Here is a 22,837-nt window from a genome sequence, read left to right as displayed (position 1 = left end):
GCTAGTTCCTAAGCAGAATTTGTAGGACTGTTCAAAACTTAAGACTATACCTTTATACAAGACTTTTGTATACAAATGATCAGATGTTTGCTTTTGAACACAGACTCCTGACTCAACAGAGAGGAGGGGCTACTTCCTTGGGCTAACAAATGACCCATTCGCCTTAAATTGCTCCGTGGTGGGTTTGCGAGATAAATTTTAATTGTTTGTTGCCCCAGTCATTACAGACAATCAAGCCAAAACAATTACACGTAGAGGAAATGTGTTTGAATAACCTGATAAGTCTGCGCGCGTGTGTGTGTAATGCCAAGCTGCAGAAAGTCAAATGGAAGGAAATTACGTTTGTTTGCTATTTATCAGCGCCTGATGCTATTATTAGCTCTCTGATGGAGGTAATGCCGGGTCGTAGCAGCCGTCATACATTCTGATTTATCAGGATTTCGTGAGAACGGGTCTTACGTTTTTTTTTTTATCATACATCGTCAGCTCGATGCGCGCAATAACGTCTTAAGATAACGTCCTGCTGGGTGAGTGTGGTGTCGACACCTTTTTCAGACTTCCTTTCTCACCGAGCGTGTGACTCATTGTTTTTAAAGCTTGACTGTCAGTCAAGTCGGGAGCTTCTTTTTTTGGTGAAAATGCATGTGAATCAGTGCAAGGTGCGTGAGAGAAACATTGATTATTCTCATGAGTTCTTCGCGCTACGGGGGGGTGTGCACTAGATGCGATGACTGTGCCATTAATGGAGGAATTGGTCATCCAATCAGCTCCCTCTGAGAAATAAGGTCAGTGGCACAGGGGATGTCCAACTGAATACAGAATATTTCACTTTTTGGCTAGATTTTAGCATCTGTTTAGCATTGGATCTCCCCTTGCAAGAATAGTAGCACATGTTCTCCCCAAGACAGTGACTGTGACTCGTTGTTTGGCAACCTTATTGTCTTCTTTCCGCAGGGAAATTAGAATCAGTAAGCCACTCGTCGACTTTGCGATCGTCAAGGTGACACTTTTCCAGGAACTAGCTTCCTGACCAAATCCCTACTAAATTGATGGATCGATATGTTGGGAGTCAATTTGTCAATGGAATCAGTCTGATTCTGGGCTATACGTGCTCCAGCCGCAGGGTTTGCTGATACGAGGCTCTCGATCAATAAGTGCCTACTTTTATTTACCCCTAACATTTGAGACACCTTTGATGGCACTTGGTAGGTATTTTTAGATTACACGCGAGATAGGTGGCCAGTGAGGAGATTGGCTGCTTATTTTGTCCACTGTGCTCAGTTTATGCTGAGAATTTCGGTCAACCGGGAATGAGAATCCAGTTGAGGGGGCTCGGGCATCTGGTTAGGATGCCTCCCGGTCAGGAAAGTCCCACTGGGACGAGGGCCTGGGGACGACTCAGGAAGCACTGGGTCACTGGGACACACTATGTCTCTCGAGACATCATAACCTTTACATGATCCTCTTCGTTTTAGGAATATTCCTTTGTGTGAACAAGGAGGGACTCGGACAGCGGTTCGGTCTGCTCGCTTCTTTTATTGACATCCGCCCTCATCCCACTATGGCAGTAGTGTCAAACAAATTTTTATTTTATGCCGCATTATAGTGATAGTTTCTGTCAGAGGGCCGGAATGACTGTTAATTCAAATACATTTTAAGTGTGTTGATCACACATTTACCGAGATTTGATATCAGAAGTCAGCAAAAACTGTTCAAGAGAGATTTGGAGAATAAGAAAATGTTTGTTTTTCTTCCCCCAAAAAGACAACTTGCAGTTTTGGTATTTTAGTCAGAAACCTGAAGTCAAATCAGCATTTCAAGGGCCACAAAAAGTGAGGTGGCGGGCCGGATCTGGCCCCCGGGCCTCGACTTTGACACATGTGCATTACGGTAATTATCGTAAGAAATAAAAATGCACTTTTGTGCGTCAAAACTCGCCTTATGTGGCTGACGGATCAATCTTTCCCGAATGGTGTTCATAGAACGCATCCATTTTTTTTGGCCATTGTTTTTTGGGAAAAAAGTGTGTTTTATATTTGGGTAATTACGGTAATACTGTATGTATTTGATATGGATTGTTGATTCCTACAAATGTCACAACATTGTGCGTGAACAAGCAGAGTAAAAATGTATCATCTACATCCGTCAATGGCAGGTAATGAGTTGTCCTCAGTTGTCCTACTCCTCGCTGAAAAGGCAGGAAATTCCAAACTGTCAGACAGGATTAATTTGCATATAAACACCCTGCTCTGGCGTTTTAGTTATTTATTTCTTTTATGGTTACACCTGCAAGACAGTGACAGAGAGCTAACCCCTGAAAGGACCCAGAGATTTGCGACAACCTCTAACTCCGGAACACCTGCGCTCCCGCTGCGATGAAGGAGCCACACACACACACACACATACACGTTTACACACACATTTGTGCACAGCGAGGCGCACTGAGGACCCAAACACTCCTTGCATCTCGGCCCTTTGTCAAGTCCCGGAAAACAAAGGTGACTCCCAACAGCGGGGTGACGGCTACCCTGACACCATTACTGTTGCGCCTTCACATTTCTCGCAGCGCCACTGGTAGTGGCACCGTTGCCATGGCAGCGTCGGGTAACAGAAGATTTTCATCTCTTTGGATTTCCTCAAAGCCGTGCGAGCGTCTCGTTATTCTTGTCCCCTGTCGTCACTCTCTCTTTTGCATCTCAAAACACCTCCACCTCATTAGCGACGAGTCCGTCTCATAAATTGGCCAGAGGCTAATGAGCTTTATTTGTCAACAGTCATTAGAAAGGGCGAGCCTAACTCCTTCTCTGCCGACCGCATACTAATAGGGGAAATGTTTCACAAAATCCGCCATTTACGCTCACCGTTTGGCTAGCTAATTTGTCTTTTTTATGCGGCTTGCCATTCCTGAAGTGTAACTGAAGTCGGTATTACAGTGCAACGCAGTAGGGGGCGCCTTGTTAAGAATATAATTGCAACCTCCATTGCTAATGTGTACGACCTTGGCTTCTAAACAATAGAACTGATTTCTTTCTCTTGATATGTTGCGGGCCAAATTGCCACGTGGAATAAAAATTCAAAAAACAAAAGATGAAACACGCTGGAATGGGATTATTGTTTTCTTTAAAAAGTATGTTTTTGAATATCGTGTTTTAATAACTGCCTGTTGCTAACTGTGTCCATCATTAGCTTGCTAATAATGGACCGCATATCTTTCAACTGCTTGTTATGTTGCGGGTTATGCAAAGTATTCTGGGATGCATTCAAGTAACCGATGGAAACATCATCCTCTTCCGTTGCGTCTACCTAACAGCGTGCGCGAGTCTCATGAGGGAGACGGGCTTTCCTACAAGAAACGTGATTGGCTCCCGGTGCGATCATCGAACAGTGAGGCCAGGCTTTGTAATCTACTCCCGCCACAACACAAAGGAAGAGGAAGAAAGAGCAGCGCTGCACCGGAGCGTTGTAAATCTCGTACCTAGATTTCCTTTGTAATAAACTGGAATTTCAAGTGTAAACTCTGATTGTTATCATGTTGGGTCAGCAACAGGCTTCACTCTGGGCGCAGCTAATATAACCGCGGCTCTCTGTGAGACTACAGCCTAAAGAATTGGAAGGGAAGGGATAACAATACAGTTACCGTATTAGATTTAATAATTTAAGATTTAAGTAAATATGTGTATTTCAGTCATATAAGTAAAAATAATTTTTCACATTTAAAAAATTCAGGTACCCACAAATTCATGTGTGAAAATTCCGTGGGGGGGGGGGGGGGGGGGGGGGGGGGGGGTAGGCTTTAGTGCTTGAGGTACTAAAGTTTTACAGCAATTAATTAGTAACCAACATTTAGTAACCAGCCATTTTTAGGACCTCCTTTAGCCAACCATGAGAAATAAAAAAAAAAAAAAAAAAAAAAAATATATATATATATATATATATATATATATATATATATATATATAAGAAAGTCATAAAAATACATCTTTGGAATTGAATGAGTTAAAAATACAAGCACAGCCATATTCAAGGACCTAAACCGATTTTTGTCTCAAAAATCTTGAATATAGGTGCCTTTAAAACCCAAGGTTTTTGCAGTATTTAGTGACTTTTAAACCTTTTTTTTAACCCAACATATCAAGTAACTTTCATTCGAGTTCCCCCATAAAGCCTTTTAGTCATTGTTCCCCTTAAGACCGCTCAAAGATTAAGTGTGTTCTCTAAATTTCAGTTTGTGTCAAACTTATCTCCTTTGAGGAGGAAATATTGCTTTGCAATGGAGCACTTCTTGTAAACTAAAGGATAAATAAAGGAAATAAAACACGACAGAGAGTGACAGGCGTACCGGCAGGATATTTTACGAGGTAAACACAAGCCGCTTCGTCATAAACTCAAGGCCCTGTTCTCCGCGACTGCCGGGAGAAGATCCATGACACTGAGCAGGCGTCATCTGCGCGCACGTCAGCCCTCGCAAGACTGCTGACAGCGATGATCTTTTGCTTCGCTTTCTACGGAAGGAAAGATTCACAAACAATGGAGCCGCTTTGCCATCTCGGGGAAAATGCCGCTTTTTACTATACTTACGTACATCTTCTTCGTTTTAGTAATATTCCTGCGTGTGAACAAGGATGGACTCGGACATTGGTTCGGTCTGCTCGCTTCTTTTATTGGAAACAATGCCATAATATCTTCGGCTGACATGAGCTGCTGTTAGCTGCAGCGGGCACCGGCTGGCTCTAGCTCATCCCGTTACGGTAATTATGGTAAGTAAGAATAAGGCCGATATAAAAATGCGTATCTGTGCATCAAAACTTGCTTTATGTGGCTGGAAGAGCAATCTTCCTTGAATGGTGTTTAATCAGAAAAATATCATCTTTAATTTACAGTTTATATGATGCACCCATACTTTTGGCCTTCCATCCCATCCATTTTCTATAGCCGCTTATCCTCACAGGGGTCGCAGGCTTGCTGGCGCCTATCTCAGCTGGCTTCGGGTAGTAGGCGGGGGACACCCTGAACTGGTTGCCGGCCAATCGCAGGGCACACAGAGACGAACGACTAATCATGCGCCCAATCACACCTAAGGACAATTTAGTATTCCAATTCAACTGCCACGAGGGCCCGGGGAGAACATGCAAACTCCACACAGGAAGGCCGAAGACAGGTGGATTTGAACCGGGACCTTTGAACTGTGAGGCGGACGTGCTATTCACTACGCCACCGAGCCGACTTTTGGCCTTCATTTTTGAAAAAAAACAAAAAAAAAAACAGTGCATTTAGAGTACCCGGACTTCAACGTCTGGACTCTTAAACGTAAAAATCTGTCTTTGGGATTGAATGAGTTATCCACACAGGAAGGCCGGAGCCAGGCGGATTTGAACCGGGTCCTTTGAACTGTGAGGCGGACGTGCTATTCACTACGCCACCGAGTCGACTTTTGGCCTTCATTTTTGAAGAAAAAAAACAAAACAGTGCATTTAGAGTACCCGGACTTCAACGTCTGGACTCTTAAACGTAAAAATCTGTCTTTGGGATTGAATGAGTTATCCGGATCATGACCTTTGTAAAATCGAGACAAAACAATGGGGCAGGTGCAATCCGTCAGGAATCCAGACATAAAGCTAAAAATCCAGAGGTCACCCCGTACATTAGAATTCAATCATCTCCACGGTAGTGACGGCTGTTTATCTTTGTGTACTTATGGATGTTTATAGAAGCTTCTAGCATTCTGTGCAGCACGCAAACATCTTCAGCCGGATCCACACCAGCTGTTTGGATATTCATGAGTCCGTCGGTGCGTGTCGAGAGGTCCCGCCATTACGCGCTCTTATGTACAAACAACTCTTCACCTTAAAGCTGCTGCCATCTGCGGCAAATTCAAACGACGCCTTCATTCGGAGACGCTCGTCAATAGATTCGACCATACGTCGACATCGGATTGAAGTGGAATTTTTTTTAATTAATGACGACATAGGAGAGAGGAACGAAATGTACACGTCACGTGATATCTGCCGTGATATCATAAAGATATTCGACTGTAGAATCTCTTTAATCTGTATGCGTACCGGCAATGTTTTTAAATAAATCACACTGTAATCACCGGATTAATTTCGCACAAAATATTATGGCGGAGTCATGATCTGGATAGATCACCGTCCAATATAAACAGTATTATAAAATTACTGTTTGCCATAAATATTTATCATAAAGGATGTTATTTTATTGAATAAATTGAAATTCCGTTGTGAAATCAGTCTATTAAACAACCCTAATGGTTATGCGTTAGAATATATTGCATTTTAGATTTTAACTACAGATTAAATGTGGATTAATGTTGCATATGTGATTTTTTTTTTTCCTAGCATAACTATGCATATTCATACTTGGGATGTTTGTTAAATTCATAAAAAAGAAGTCAAGTCACGCTCGTTTGCAGTCATCAATCTTTTCGATCAATTTCCTGCGTCATGATTTGTTACGAAGATAAAAGCCGCGTGACTCATTCGCAAGTGGACCTGATAAAAATCAAGTGATTAACTACACTTGGAAAAATTATATACACATTTATTAGGGCAGCTCTCGTTAAAAAAAAAAAAAACGAGACAAGAGCAGCCAGCGTCATTAAGTGCTTTAATGTGGACACATTTCATTTTTCATATTTTATTATTTGGAACAGGAATTAGCGATTTTTTTTTTTTTTTTTGGGGGGGGGGGGGGGGGGGGGGGGTCATAATTTGACAATTTAATCAAGAAATGACCACGCGCTTTACTTTTTAAGAGGTAAAAACCATCTTTGAAAAAATATTGACAGTCATACATGTTTTTATGATCATTTCGGGAACGGGCAAGAAAAAGATGTCCGGTTCGGATAAAACTGCTGCTATGGCAACAGGCACGCTCCATCTCCGCGGCTTCCGTTCGTCACGGGCTCTCCCTATTTTCAACGCCGTCATTGAAATGAGAGAAATTGTAAGACTCCAGATAATCCCTTCTATCCCTCGCAAGGCTGCATCTAATCCCTTCCAATATATTCATATGAGATCAAGCGATGAGTGTAAACGATCCGATTCCAATCCCGAGTTGAAACGTGAAACACAATGAAACTTTTTTTTTTTTCCTCCATTCTAATATGCGTGTCAAAGGAATGATTTTACGCATAAGTGTTAAAGCTAGCGATGTCTCGCCGCGCATACATTTGTTGAGGGTGATTGATGCGGACAGCCTGTAGGCGCAGTGCTGACGGTGACTGATGACGGGAGTACAAACGCCACCGTGTTCATGATGTTTTACGGTGAATAATGAACTTTTTTTTGGTTGTTTTTTTTTTTGTTTTTAAATGATGGCCACAAGCTAGAATAGGCACGATGATCAATGGGTTGGAATTTCTTACACGTGATGAAAAATTGGCCTTTAGGTATCTTTAAAGACAGAGTAATAGCTTCTATGTGAAGGTTGGAGCTGGAGTCGAACCTAAATGAAAATCTATAGGAGCGGAAAGAGAGTCTGCTGGTGTGTTTTGAGTGACATGCCTCCCGCTCGATATTTTTTATGTTTTAGTTGAAAATGGCTAAGTTTAACCAGCTTCTCTTGATGTGCCGTGGCTCAGTTGGCTTTGTGTTTGTCAGTTCCCGCTTTCTAGCTAGCTACACAAACGACGAAGACTTTTTAAAAATGACGGACTAAATCTGACGGAACAGTAGATTTTTTAAATGCAACGTAATGATTGTAATCACCCAGGGCACCTGAATCACCCAGGTTTGAACGAATAAATCGCTTGCACATAGTTGAGCAAAGCATCCAGGCATGCCTGGGAGGTGACGGCATTCAAGTAACCGATGGGAACATCGCAAAGTGACGATCTCACTCTGACTGGGTCTTAGCTAGGATATGCAAGATAGAAGTTTCGAAATTCATTCCAAAAGACATCTAATCAATTAAGCATTTGTGTATTTCATCATTTTGAATGTGTCATTCAAATAAGACACAGGTGGGTTTTGTTGTGGTTGTTGTTTTTTTTAAGTTAGATATTAGGAGGGAAAGAACTAGTTTGAACCAGAAAATCAGTAGTTTGACTTTGTTTGTTTTTTTTGATTTTCAAATCAAAGCAAATTGAATCCTTCCACTTTGAACTAAATTGAGACACAAAGTATCACCACTAACCACACATTCATGCTGCCTTACTTTTGTTTTCACACAAGGAAAAAACAATGCTTGGTTCACATTTGAACGTTAAATTGTTTTACACGCAATCCCTCTGGTGTTAATAAGTTGATTTTCACATTTTAATAGAAAAGATTCCTATCTTCCCTTCATTGTCTTTGGATGCAATGATACTTGTATGCGGGAACTAAAATTGAACCAAATATCCAATTAAAGCGCTTTGATAGGCAAATGCTCTAAACAATGATGATTTTTGTTTGTATTCTATCTATTCTCATTTATGTTTCATTATATACTGTATATGCTATTCTATCCTCATCCGAGCCGCTCTGTGACCCATCGATCGGGACCTCAAAGGCGCTAAAAGGAAACACACTGTGTCCCCCCCCATGGGAAATGGAATGGGAAGAGTCAGTCCCCCACTACCCCCAACCCCCATATGGGTACCTGTTGCCATAGTAGCGGGAGCTGAGAGGAGGAGCGGCATCAGGTTGGCTGGTCAGCGCATTGGATCATGCGATTTGAAAGGGGTCAGCGAGGAGCTCGCAACCTTGACGCCTCCATCAAGCGGATGCCGTCACATCTCCGCTAGACCCTCTTTGGTCTCGGGAAGCCCCCCCCCGCCCCCACCCCCCCCCCCCCTCCACCCAAACGGGTCTCATGCATTCATTCATACTCGTAGGAGGCCACGCATTGATTTCCAGTTAACTCTGAATTGTTTTTGCACGGGGAGGGAAAAGCAAAGTATAATGGTGTTGTGTTCCGTGACAGGAGCAATAGATTTTTCTTTGCGGGAACAATATACTTTTTTCTTTTCAAATTAAGAGGAAATTAATTGGAAGATGAAGCTACTTGTTGCAAAACTGCTTAATAGTGACTCTTGTACACTTATTTTGCTAACGTTCATCCTGATGCACAGTGTCATAAGTGATGTCACAATAGATTTTTCTTTTCAGGAACAATATACTTTTTTCTTTTCAGATTAAGAGGAAATTAATTGGAAGATGAAGCTACTTGTTGCGAAATTGCTTAATAGGGACTCTTGTACACTTTTATTTTGCTAACGTTCATCCTGGTGCACATAGTCATAAGTGATGTCACAACAGATTTTTCTTTTCGGGAACAATATATTTTTTCTTTTCAAATTAAGAGGAAATTAATTGGAAGATGATGCTACTTGTTGCTAAATTGCTTAATAGTGACTCTTTTGTACGCTTTTATTTTGCTAACGTTCATCCTGGTGCACAGTGTCATAAGTGATGTCACAATAGATTTTTCTTTTCGGGAACAATATACTTTTTTCTTTTCAGATTAAGGGGAAATTATTTGGAAGACGAAGCTACTTGTTGCTAAATTGCTTAATAGTGACTCTTTTGTGCGCTTTTATTTTGCTAACGTTCATCCTGGTGCACAGTGTCATAAGTGATGTCACAATAGATTTTTCTTTTCGGGAACAATATACTTTTTTCTTTTCAGATTAAGAGGAAATTAATTGGAAGATGAAGCTACTTGTTGCGAAACTGCTTAATAGTGACTCTTGTACACTTATTTTGCTAACGTTCATCCTGGTGCACAGTGTCATAAGTGATGTCACAATAGATTTTTCTTTTCGGGAACAATATACTTTTTTCTTTTCAGATTAAGAGGAAACTAATTGGAAGATGAAGCTACTTGTTGCGAAACTGCTTAATAGTGACTCTTGTACACTTATTTTGCTAACGTTCATCCTGGTGCACAGTGTCATAAGTGATGTCACAATAGATTTTTCTTTTCGGGAACAATATACTTTTTTCTTTTCAGATTAAGAGGAAACTAATTGGAAGATGAAGCTACTTGTTGCTAAATTGCTTAATAGTGACTCTTTTGTACGCTTTTATTTTGCCAACGTTCATCCTGGTGCAGTGTCATAAGTGATTTCATTTTCTGGCGGACGAGTCAGAAATAAAACAGATGATGTTCCACAACTTCCTTGGTTATCTAATATTTAGTTTTACAATCAGTTTCTGAGAGCTGCTCCACATCCGTTACACGGAATCTCCCGAGCTTCCTTCCTCCTTTCCCGTTGTTACTGAACTCAAACTGTATTTCGTCACGTAAGCTCATTTTTCTTTTTTTTTTTTTAAACTGATTTACATCTTGTAATGAGTGGATGACTGGAGGAGAGCCCGTCATTTTTCATCATTATTTCTAGAAGCCATTGAACTAACGTTTAGTTGAATACGTACTGCCCTCCTTTTTTATTTATTTATTTATTTAACTGCTGTACAACAGAGTTGCATTCAGTGGACAACTGGAGAATCACATCATTTTTCTTACTCATTTTTCAAAGACACTGAAATAATGTTTCGTTCTTTAGGTACTATCGTTTTTTCCCGATGTCACTGAACGCACCGTATTTAGTCGCATAAGATTTTTTTTTCTACTGCTTTACATCTGAGTTGCAATTTGTGGACAACTGGAGGACATTCCATATTTTTCTTACTCATTTTTCGAAGACACTGAAATAATGTTTCGTTCTTTAGGTACTATCGTTTTTTCCCGATGTCACTGAACGCACCGTATTTAGTCGCATAAGATTTTTTTTTCTACTGTTTTACATCTGAGTTGCAATTTGTGGACAACTGGAGGGCATTCCATATTTTTCTTACTCATTTCCTGAAGACACTGGAATAATGTTTCGTTCTTTAGGTACTATCCTTTTTTCCCAATGTCACTGAATGCACCGAATTTAGTCGCATACAATTTTTTTTTCTACATCTGAGTTGCAATTTGTGGACAACTGGAGGACATTCCATATTTTTCGTACTCATTTCTTGATGACACTGGAATAATGTTTCATTCTTTAAGTACTGTCTTTTTTTCTCGATGTCACCGAATGCACCGTATTTAGTCGCATAAGATTTTTTTTCTACATCTGAGTTGCAATTTGTGGACAACTGGAGGACATTGCATATTTTTCTTACTCATTTTTCAAAGACACTGAAATAATGTTTCATTCTTTAGGTACTATCGTTTTTTCCCGATGTCCCTGAACGCACCGTATTTAGTCGCATAAGATTTTTTTTTTTCTACTGCTTTACATCTGAGTTGCAATTTGTGGACAACTGGAGGACATTCCATATTTTTCTTACTCTTGAAGACACTGGAATAATTTTTTGTTCTTTAAGTACTGTCCTTTTTTCCCTATGTCACTGAACGCACCGTATTTAGTCGCATAAGATTTTTTTTTTCTACTGCTTTACATCTGAGTTGCAATTTATGGACAGCTGGAGGACATTCCATATTTTTTTTCCCTATTTCTTGAAATCACTGAACTAATATTTTGTTCTATAAGTAAAGTTCCTCTTTCCCGATGTCACTGAACTCAAACTGCCTTCATACAACCGCCTTCCATTTTACATAACTTCTCATTTTGCTTTCCCAAAATCAATGAAATAATATTTGATTGCATATGCAGTTTCCTATAATTATTTTCCTATTGCGTCCCATAATCCATTCTACCACGGTCCGCAAAAACAAAACAATCAGGTCCCTATCATAAGCTCAGCGCTGACACGCTCCTCTATTATGAAAACACCAAAAACAATTACCGACGCTAGACGGCGTGTACTTAATTGAATTGTTTGAGTTCCTACCCTTAAATCATTTTGCAACCTTACAGCCAAGAAAGCGCACCACGTAAACAATATTCAAACTCCGTGGTCATCGACTTACGTATCCCACCGGGCATCCTCGGGTTATTTATGATGTATATGAACCATAAAAGTTGCTGAAGCGAGAGTCCGATAATGGCATAGAAAAGGCAATAACTACTATAAATGGCTTTGTATATACCGTATATTTATAGTCCCTTATACAATCCCATCATAACAGTATCCCACATGACCAAAGGGAAGGATAAACAGATTATCTATTTGGTTTAAGGAGTCAAAATATTTACACGGGAGGTTTAAGGCAGGATTTGATTAATAATGATGATCTAAGTGGAAAGAAATCCTCCGTTTTGCCGCCATCAAATCCCGCAGGATCCAATTATAAAGTCATTCCCATACGCGCGCCCGGCGTTGATTTATTAAGGTATCGAGGAATTCTGTCGTCATTCCGCGGCGCCGTAGCGATCGCGTGAAGGTGTCGTCACCCGGTTTATTCTGGGCGTGCGGTATGAAGCGAGCGGACCTTATGTCACCTTCGCCGGATTTATTACGCTCAGTCCAGGAAGGCGTTTGCGGCCGTTTCCACGTTTCCTGCCCGCCATAAACACGTATTCCTCATCCTGACACATTCTTACGACGCGCTTGTTCTCGGCCATCTGCGCTCGCTCGCTCGCCGCTCTCGGCGCTAAATATTCAAATGGCTGGTCTGGCGGGCCACCTACTCGCCGTCGTGCGCGCTTTGACGCTGGAACCGGGGAGGGAAGAGGGTTCCAAAAGCGCGTCTGGCGCGCACAAAAAATAGCGGCGTCCAAACCGACAACGCCGATTGAGATTTACGGCCACGAAAAACTTCCAGGCATCCATTTTGTCAAGAATTTGTTCTCATTAGGGTACTGGGTGAGCTGGAACCTATGCCATCTGGTTTGGTGTACACCCTGGATTGGTCGCCAGCCAATAGTTGAGCTAATAAGGAAAAACATTCGCTCTCACGATCGTACCAATTTGAAGCGATGGTTTTAAAAGTATGGTGCATGAGCTAAAGACATTTAGAATAGAATAGAATAGAATAGAATAGAATAGAATAGATGTATTGTCATTGTATAGCTTATATACACAGAAATTGGAAAAGCTGCTCCAATTGGTGCATATTAAATAAAAATAAACATTAAATAGAACAGATATTATAGAATTATATAACCATAGGTTCACAAAGTGCATTTTTAATTTTAATGTGTTCTTGTTTTGTTGTTATTCAGAGCGGGAATAGTTTGGAGAAAAGTGTCTTTTTTTTAAGCCGTGTAGAGACCAGAGGGTAAAAATTACATGTAAAAATGTTATGCAATTCTGAATACTAGAATGAAGTGTGTAGCTATGAACCAACTTTCCTGTTTGTTTAGTTTTTTTTTTTTAAGTCCAATTTACTACTTTATGTTACGTACAGTTCAGTTGTATTTAACTTAAAGACTGAATCTGTGCTTTTTAAGATAAAAGCAGAAATCCAATGAGATAAAACAACATTTAAATATTGTTTTAGTACATTTCATTTACATACAATTCAGTTGTAATTAATTTGAGTATCTAAGTTTTTTATATACAAAACCAGCTCCATACAGTAGTTCTCCTTGTGTCATACTCTTTTTCTTTGACTCATTTGCATCTGTCTGACTCCCTGTAGCTTGCGTCTCTCTGTCCAGGGTCTCAGCACAGTAAGCCCCTAATTTGCTATTCAAACAGCTCAGTGGGAGTGAGTGACACATGCAAATTTTATCATTGGCCAACAGAGAGGATGGAAGTGAGCCCGATTTTTTTTTTTTTTGCAACAAGTGATCGCATAAATGGCTGAAGTTTCATTTCAGGTCCAATTTATGCCTGTGAGTATATTAATGTATTTACTTGAAGCGTTATAATTACCGTAACATCCATGCTAGTCTGTCAATTCACATTACTTTATACAATGTTAGCATTAAGCTAGCAGATTTTAGACAGGCAAAGAAATGTGGTTTTAATAGGAATATTTTTTGTGTAATATATTGAATGTACAGTATTTGAATGTGTTTCATAAAAAAAAGCACGATTAAGCTTGGAAATTTTAGCCAGGCGAAATTATGTTGTTTTTAACAGGTGTATTTCTTGTTTGAATGTGTTTCAGGTGTGCAGGAAGAAAACTAAAAGAAACGTTATCATACGGGTGCATGATATCACAGATTTTCCCCTGTTGCGGATGAGTCGGAAATGTATTTTTAGATCTGTGATTTTAGGGATGAACTCACCTTTTCCTGTACCTGTACATGTCACATTTTGTTTTTTTTACACCTTTAGAGGAGGCCTGATTCTGATCAGAAGATAACCATTCCAACGTGGGTGTTTTTTTTGTTGTATTTTTTTTACGCTTCCATGATTCACAATCCAACTGGAAAAAAAAAAAAAGTCAGGATTGTATTACTTGGACCATGTAGCGTAAATCCGGCCATAATCAGGAAAAAGCATCTATACTTCTCCCATATGTTCCGAGCACCTCTTTTATGATGAATCATATTGTGGATTTCTTGAGTGCTATCCATCAAACCATATAGTGTACCGTATTTTCCGCACTATAAGGTGCAGCTAAAAGCCTTTTTTTTTAAAAAAAAAAGCTGATGCTGCGCCTTATAATCAGGTGCGCCTTATATATGAATCAATATTGCGATTGGGATTTGTAGATGGGAAATGAAGTGATAAAGTAAGTCTTTCTTTTGTGTGTTTACAGTTGGACACGGTTGCTCATATTGACATTGAGTTATTATGCGATTGAGAGTTTAGAGGTATTATTTGAGTTACAGTGATCCCTCCTACTTTGCGGTCTCAGTACTTCGTGGGTTTTTCCAGGAAAAATGAAAAATATTTAAAAATAAAAAATTATTTAAAAAATGCGTAAAAGTGATAAAAAATGAAAAAAGCAAAAATTTACACTATACAGTACTGTATTCATCAAATAACTAAGTCATATTAGTTAATAACTATGTTAAGAATTCTTCAAGCGTTAGAGTTTGTGATGTTTGTTATCTTATTTTGAAAGAATGTTTTTAATTTGTAGGGTCGCGTTGCATTTCCGTTTCCTGTTTTAAGTTCTCTGCGCTTCATTCAGCTCGTTACAGTGACGTAGTGAATGACAATGTAAGCTCATATTTATAGTTTATTATCGTTTATGTTGATAACGCACGCTACTGCCTATGTTTGGTAAGCGATGAATGTTTATTCTGTTTATGTGTTCGTTTGTATAGAGGTTGCGCTTAAAAGTTAGTAGTTGTTGCTAACCCGCTAATGTCGGCTAAAAATACAGTAAATTCATAGATTAAAGTTCGGCAAGTGTTAGTTGACTGACTTTAAGATTGTTGTTGATTTATTATTCAACAGATACTACATGATATACCATACATGAGCCAAAATAAATGTCAAGTTCAACGTGATGACTTGCGTACTCTCCCACCAGAGTCTTGGTACAGATAACCAGTCCTGAGAACACATTCTCAACAAACTAAGTCATATTAGTTGTTTAATGAATGTACAATAATGTTAATAATGCTAATAAGGATAATGTAATGTTAAATAATAGGAGAAAGGAAATAAAATACGCAAAAAAATACAACAACAAAAAAGGATTGTTTGTGGTTACTGCTGCTATATTGGGGCGTATATAGAAACTTTGCGGGTTTCAGACCTCGCGGGGGGTTGGCACCCCCCATTAACAGCGAAGTAATCACTGTATTATTGTTATTACTTTGTGATCGAAAAAGTTTTCAAATATGTCACTCATTGAGGGTGCGCCTTATAATCCGGTGCGCCTTATAGTGCGGAAAATCCAGTACATTGCAGGATGTTTTGCTTGCCATCCTGGTGTCTACGGAGACTCACTTTTGACAGTAGCAGTCCTGGTGCAGTTGTAGAGAATGGCCAGCTCGCCAAACACCTTCCCAGGGCCCATGGTACACAGCTTCAGGCTCTCCTTGGTCACTTCCACCTTCCCGTCTGCAAAACATCAGAGCAAATGGTGAGAAGCGTCCGTGGAGCTATTTTGAATTGCACATTTCAATCCAGGTGTGCCGCGCTCACAGAGTGCAAAAGTCGGACCGATGGAACTGACTGTGTGCCTGTTTGTGTGTGTGTGGACGAACGATCGCTGTGTGAGGGCTTGTACTTCATTTTTGGGAGCATCCAGCCAGAAGGCTCTTGGCTCACTGAACTAGAAAAAGAAGATTATTTTGTGGTGTGGGACTTCCAGTGTGGGCTGCCGCTAAGCTACTAGCAAGTCAAAAAAAAAAAAAGCTGGCAGGAATACCAACGCGACACACACCATTCCTGCTCCATGCTGTTTGACTGACTCAGTCACAGGGGTAATCATTTAGAAGTGTATTATAGTTTGCAGTAGACTAGAACTTTACTTCATTATACAGAAACGATTACTAGTGAAAACACAATGATACAGTCGTCCCTTAATATATACAGTATGAACCACAATAGAAATTTGTTAGGTGATGCATCAGAAATGAGTTCAAGTCCATGTGTTATATAAAAAAAAGCACTTTTCTGTGTCCTGCAAAATGCTCCACTCGTTCAATCCCAAAGACATAATTATACGTCTTTTATAGAGTCTAGCCATTCAATCCCAGGGAGTAATTTACATGCTTTTCTAACTTTAAAATAAATATAATGCAAATGTTTTCTGTTAAAACAAATATACAAAGACTCTTGTAGAATATGTAAAAATCCGTCTTTGGGACTGGATGAGTTTTTAAAAAAATAAACCAATGAAACAGCTTAGCTATAGCTTTTTTGCTTTGCTAGCTGACAATATTCCACCCTTGAAGGTAATATAAAAACCAAAACGATGCCAGTGAGGAAAATGAATTCTACAATGCCAGGATATGGGTGTGAATTTTCACACTCACCACTCATGTCTTCGCCCCTGTTGACAGCAATTGTCTATGTCCTACAAGAATTCTGTTCTTCACATTCTCCGATTGCCGAATGCTGTGATGTCAAAGCACGCAGTTGCTTCACTGGATTCGGTATAAAAGGCAAAGGCGGATCAATCTGGTCTTTTGTTGCGGCTTTGATATTGATGAAGACCTTGTGCGAAAGGGGCTAAAGAAAGGGATCCTTGTTTCAATTTCAAAAGTCGGGGAAACGTTTTTCGATGTCAGAGAACACAACTGGCACATTTGAACTCCGATTGGATGCCCAGCCCAATTCCAGCTCGTTTCAACTTTTATGCAATATCTTTGTTTGCCTGGGAAAGATGACTGGAGTCAAAGAGCATGTCAGCGTATCTTTTGTAGTAGGGCAGCACGATTATGGCCAAAATAATAATCACGATTATTCATCGTGATTATTCATCATGTTTGATCACACATGTCGATTTATTGCACTTTAAAAAAAAAAAAAAAAAAGCAGTATATAAACAAGGCCTAAAGGCTTGATACTTACAAGTGAAAATAATAATAATAATTAAAGCCCCGCCCCCATCATATATGTTGGCCGATCTTCTCAAAATTTTGCTCAGTTGTGGTCCTATGGCTGATAATGGAGCATGCCAAATTTGAAGTCGATCAGGTCAACCGTTTAGGGGCTATTAAAGAGGAATTTGGCACCTGCAAACATCCAAAAACGGTCCAAAAAATGAACATAAAAAATTCATATCTCTGGTTCTGTACATCCTAGCATATGGTGCTCTTAACTTTTTTGCAGGTCTTCAGGTCCTATATATGCCTAAAAAATTTCATAGCTCTAGGTGAAACTGGCCGTTACCCAGGAGGATAGCCGCTAAATACCAATTTTTTAGATTTTATGTATGAAAACACCAAAACACCAAATTTTACAGCAGGCCCTATGAGTGTGCAAATTTTGGTGATTTTTTGTGCATGTTTAGGTCCTCTAAAATGTGATTCATTTCGGAGAATAATAGTAATAATAATAATCTGGACAGGAACATTAGGGACCTCGCAGCGGTCGCTGCTCGGGCCCTAATAATAATAATAAACGAAAAATAAATAAATAAAGTCAATATTTAAAACAAATCTGGTTTTTCAAAATGGGTCTCAGTTGACAGCAAGCACGGCATATTTTAGGAATGCAGTGAGAAACTCAACGCCATTTCACTCTGGTAAATAATATATTAGGGTGAGAAAAGCTTTTGTCATGCAAATATGCGGGAAACATTGCCCCCTGGTGGTAGGATGCCAAAGTGCTTGATTAGACCTAATAATAAAAAAATGTGCTTGACTTTTTAAAAGCTCTGTTCATCTTTGCAGCCAATACTGTGATCGCGATTAAAATTCGATAAATTGCGCAGCCCTTCTTTGACACCAAATCCCGCCGCTGCAAATCAGTCTCGTACTTAATGAGTAAGTAAACGTAGGAAGCCTCAATAAGATAATATTACGGCTTGCTTGAGCAATTAAGAGAAGTTTACGCTGAATATTCTTCTCATCTCTTGACAGTCATTGGCGGGCAAGTGCTCATTAAAATAATACACCCCAATTCCCAGAGAGCCTCCGCACTAAAAACTCATGAAGAAACATTTGATCCATATAATTTTCCTCAGCCTTTAGACGAGCTAGCAGAGGATGCGCGCTTTCGCAGAAACACCACGTACCGGCGGGACTTTAAACGGCCGCGATGATTCACAAAGCGGAAACTTGAAATGAGTTCTGTGTGAGCTCTGCAGGAAAGACTTTTGATTGCTTGGTCTTGTTGTTCTTGTTAGAAAAATTGAAAAAAAAAAAAAAAGACGTGTCTTTGTGTGCATCATTACACGAGAGAAAGACGTCACCTCTTTGAATGTGTTACTATATTTTGGTCTACCTCCCTGCTATTTTGATTGCCTGCATTTTTCTTCAATATTGTATCCAAGTCATAAAGGGGAAAAACATTTTCAATCATGTAGCAACTGGTTTGTATGTTATAAGAAAAATGTCCTTCGGTACAGAAGCGAGAGCTGCATCTGTGCTGTAAATATTTTTTCACTGGCATACTTGTTTGAACATACTTGTAAATATAATTGAATGCATTTGCAAGTATTTTTGAACCAATTTAAATATGTTTAAATGTTTTTGCAAGTCCAAATGTGTTTACAAATGCATTCAAAATTAATTGCAAATATGTTTGGACGTACTTGCAATTATATTCAAAAATACTTGCAAATACATTTCACGATTCGAGAGTTTTACTGTCATATGTATAATATTATTATACCACACAATTAAATTCTTATTCCGTTCACTTCCCTGAGTAGCAGATTACGTTCCATGTTCCAGCAATAAATAAATAGCAATAATAATAGCAATAAAACAACAACGGAAACAATGGTGCTAATAATAGAGTGCAAATATCACGTAGTGCAAAATATTAGCGCAAAATATTATTTATGCATGAAGTAGGAGGCAGATTAGTGCGTGAGAGATTTGTTGAGAATCCGGATGGCTTGTGGGTAGAAGCTGTTAACCAGCCTGGCAGTCCTGGCCCTCAGGCTCCTGTAGCATCTACCTGATGGCAGCAGTTCAAACTGATCGTTATGTGGGTGTGTCTTGTCCTTGCTGAGGTGGCAAATACGTTTCAACATACTTGCAAATACATTTGAAAATCTTGAAAATGTTATTCACTGACAGTCGAGTAACTTGTAACCCAGTGTTTCTCAAATAGGGGGGGGGGCTCAATGAGTGAAGTGCAACTGCAATAAAATATGAATTTTCATCATTTTTTTCAGGCACTTTCATGCACTTGGTTATTTTTTTTCTGTTTTACACTAACCTGTAAACCGTTTAAAAACTGTAAAAAATAACAGTTGTTGCACGTTGATTTATATTGCTTTTTTTCTTCTGTTGATGTTAAAAAGTATACAACTTTTATAGCTAATAATCTTGGGCTCAATGAGTGAAGTGCAACTGCAATATAATATGAATTTTCATCATTTTTTTCAGGCACTTTCATGCACTTGGTTATTTTTTTTCTGTTTTACACTAACCTGTAAACCGTTTAAAAACTGTAAAAAATAACAGTTGTTGCACGTTGATTTATATTGCTTTTTTTCTTCTGTTGATGTTAAAAAGTATACAACTTTTATAGCTAATAATCTTGGGCTCATTGAGTGAAGTGCAACTGCAATAAAATATGAATTTTCATCATTTTTTTCCGGCACTTTCATACACTTGGTTATTTTTTTTCTGTTTTACACTAACCTGTAAACCGTTTAAAAACTGTAAAAAAATAACAGTTGTTGCACGTTGATTTATATTGCTTTTTTTCTTCTGTTGATGTTAAAAAGTATACAATTTTTATAGCTAATAATCTTAATTATAGTCAGCGCTTCGATTTGAGGGGGGTGCGAAAACTTCTTTCCAGGGGGGGCTTGGCAAAATATAATTGAGAAGCACATGTAATCTAACATAGCAAGTTATCAGTAACTATGTTACTTAAATAGAAGCAGTCAAGTAAAGTTACTTTACAACCGCGGCAACAATAATGGAGAAACATTTGCTCGACACTCACGTCCACAATTATTAAAAACGATGCTTTGCAATCAGCCTTGGGCTCCTTCACAACACATTTTAGTCAAATATTATATAGATGACTTCACACACCGTTTCTTTCCGGGGATACAGAAAGCGTTCATTCGGTCCCCCCCGAGCAAATGGCTGACGTTATTTTGCTGGAAAGAAGAAAAAGCAAAGCCATTGTGAGGTTTAATTTTAAGAGGTCAGCCTTTGAGAATCGATTGAGCTTTAAGCATGTGATACATTCAGCTGTTTATCCCCAAAGGGATGCACAAGAGTTACCGGAGGTTATGTGATGAATAGGAATGGAAAAATTAATTTCCACGCTTCAAATTTAATGGAAATGGGCAGGAAAACAAAACAAAAACGCTGTTAGAACATCAAAATGAGGTCAAATTCTTGGGCAGGTGGTGCAAGGTTTTCATTTATGCTCAAACTCATTTGAGAGATATCATTCATTGCTGTATGGAAGATACTACTTGATATCGCAATTAAACTTAACTTCAGACCCCAAATCACATCCGTGATTCTGAAACCATTTGAGTTACAGTGTGAATGAAGCTCAAAACTAGTTCAGAATCAGGATACTGATCCAGCTCAGGATCAAAAGTGAATCGTTTAGTCCAGTGGTTCTCAACCTTTTTTTGCTAAATATCTTTTCACCCCTTAACCAGCGCAATGCATTTTTAGGTTAAAAAAAAAAGACTTGGGTGTCTCATTTATTAAACTTTAGACCCTTTCATAATTCATTTGTATTCGCCCACAAAAATAATCAACCGAAAGTGTCCTCTTTTGGATCATAGAAGAAATCTGTTATCAAAAAGAAATCACTTAATTATTAATAAATATTTGTCCACCCAAAAAGCATCAATATAAAGTATCAGAACTGTTCTGAAAAAGAAATAATTATAAACAAATATCGCCATAAAGTGTTAGACCTGTTCTCAAAAAGAAATTATTATGAAAAAACATTTGCCCACAGAAAAGTATTAAACATAAAGCGTCCTGTTTTGGAATTACAGTAGAGCTCTCATCACAAAAATAAATCATTCTTAATCATTAATAAATATCCCCCCGCCCCCCCAAAAAATCATTAACATCATGTGTCAGACCTGTTCTCAAAAAGAAATAATTACCAACAGAAAAATATTCAAATTTTGGAATCATAGTAGAAATGCGTTCACAAAAATAAATCATGAACTTGACAGGTAACGAGAGGTGGCACCTGACAAGTTGGGTCGAACCATTTTAGTATGGGGGAGAATCTGGCTGTTTACAATGAATTTGAACAACCTACTGAACATAAAATTCGTTTTACGAACTTATATTTTCCTGAAACAAGTAATTAATACAATCATTATTTGTGAAGGATTTTGGCATCGTGTGTTTTATTTAAAATCCGGAGTACCGCCTTTCGATTACTGGCCATCCATCAGGGTTTGTTCGGTCCGTCAAGTGAAATGATAGATGGTGTGAGAACAACGTTGTGCTCCGTCTCTGAGGACAAATGATTGATATCCTTCCCAAGATCTGTGAATTTAGGCGGCAAGATTAGTTAAATGGCTCTCTAAAAGAAATGTCCGCGGGGATCCGGCAAACACGAGCTGAGCCCGCTGCCGTGGGAGTCGCGGCTTTTCAGCCTATCGGATTTACTGCGCTAGCTTAGCGGCACTGATGTTGCCGGGCTGCGGGGCGGGACCGGGTCAAGGCCCCGATGTTAACGCAGTCGTGCCGGATTGGAGTACGCTGTTGTTTTCAGCGAGGATTGATTTGAGGCATTCCAGACGATTTGTCGGCATTCTCGCGAACGTAATCGTTGCGGCTATGGTTGGGTGTTAAATCTTCAGCAAACTGAGGTGCGACCCCAGTCGATAGTTTGATGAAGTGAAAGTACAACTAAAAACACTTCATCTCTACTTTCAATGGATCACTAGAGCAACTCATTACACTCAGAGAAAAAAAAATGACATACCGTAATTTCCGCACTATAAGGCGCACCTAAAAGCCTAAAACCTAAAACTGATGCTGCGCCTTATCAGGTGCGTCTTCTATATGGATCAATATTGAGATTGGGATTTGTAGATGGAGAATGAACTAATAAAGTAAGCTTTACCTGTTTATTTTGTGTGTTTACGGTTGAACAAGGTTGCGCATATTGACATTGAGTTATTATGCTGTTGAGAGTTTAGTTATTATTTGAGTTATTATTGTTATTACTCTGAGTATTACTATATTGTGATTGAAAAAGTTTTAAAATATGTCATTAATTGAGGGTGTGCCTTATAATCCAGTGCGCCTTATACGTGGAAAAAGTTTTAAAATGTGTCATTAACTGAGGGTGCACCTTGTAATCTGGTGCGCCTTATAGTGCAGAAAATACGGTATATATTTTTCAAGATCACCGTATTTTCCGCACTTTAAGGCGCACCTAAAAACCTTCATTTTTTTCAAAAGCTGATGGTGCGCCTTATAATCAGGTGCGTCTTCTATATGGATCAATAT

The 22,837-nt window shown here is 39.1% G+C and overlaps 1 protein-coding gene across 2 annotated transcripts in view; it reads right to left on the bottom strand.

The window, feature by feature from the left end:
- Positions 1–22,837, bottom strand: part of LOC148419905 (cGMP-dependent protein kinase 1) — a 122,428-nt gene that overhangs the window by 51,410 nt on the left and 48,181 nt on the right. For both annotated transcript variants that reach the window (XM_088421731.1, XM_088421730.1), the window contains exon 3: positions 15,699–15,812. In XM_088421731.1, coding sequence (XP_088277857.1) covers positions 15,699–15,812 — 114 coding nt within the window. The remainder of the gene's footprint in view (positions 1–15,698; positions 15,813–22,837) is intronic.

Source organism: Hippichthys cyanospilos, chromosome 8 (assembly GCF_059441005.1).
Source record: "Hippichthys cyanospilos isolate Australia breed blue-spotted pipefish chromosome 8, RoL_Hcya_1.0, whole genome shotgun sequence".
NCBI lineage: Eukaryota > Metazoa > Chordata > Actinopteri > Syngnathiformes > Syngnathidae > Hippichthys > Hippichthys cyanospilos.
The sequence above is the reverse complement of the archived record's forward strand: the minus strand, read 5'-3'. Positions and strand labels throughout refer to the sequence as shown.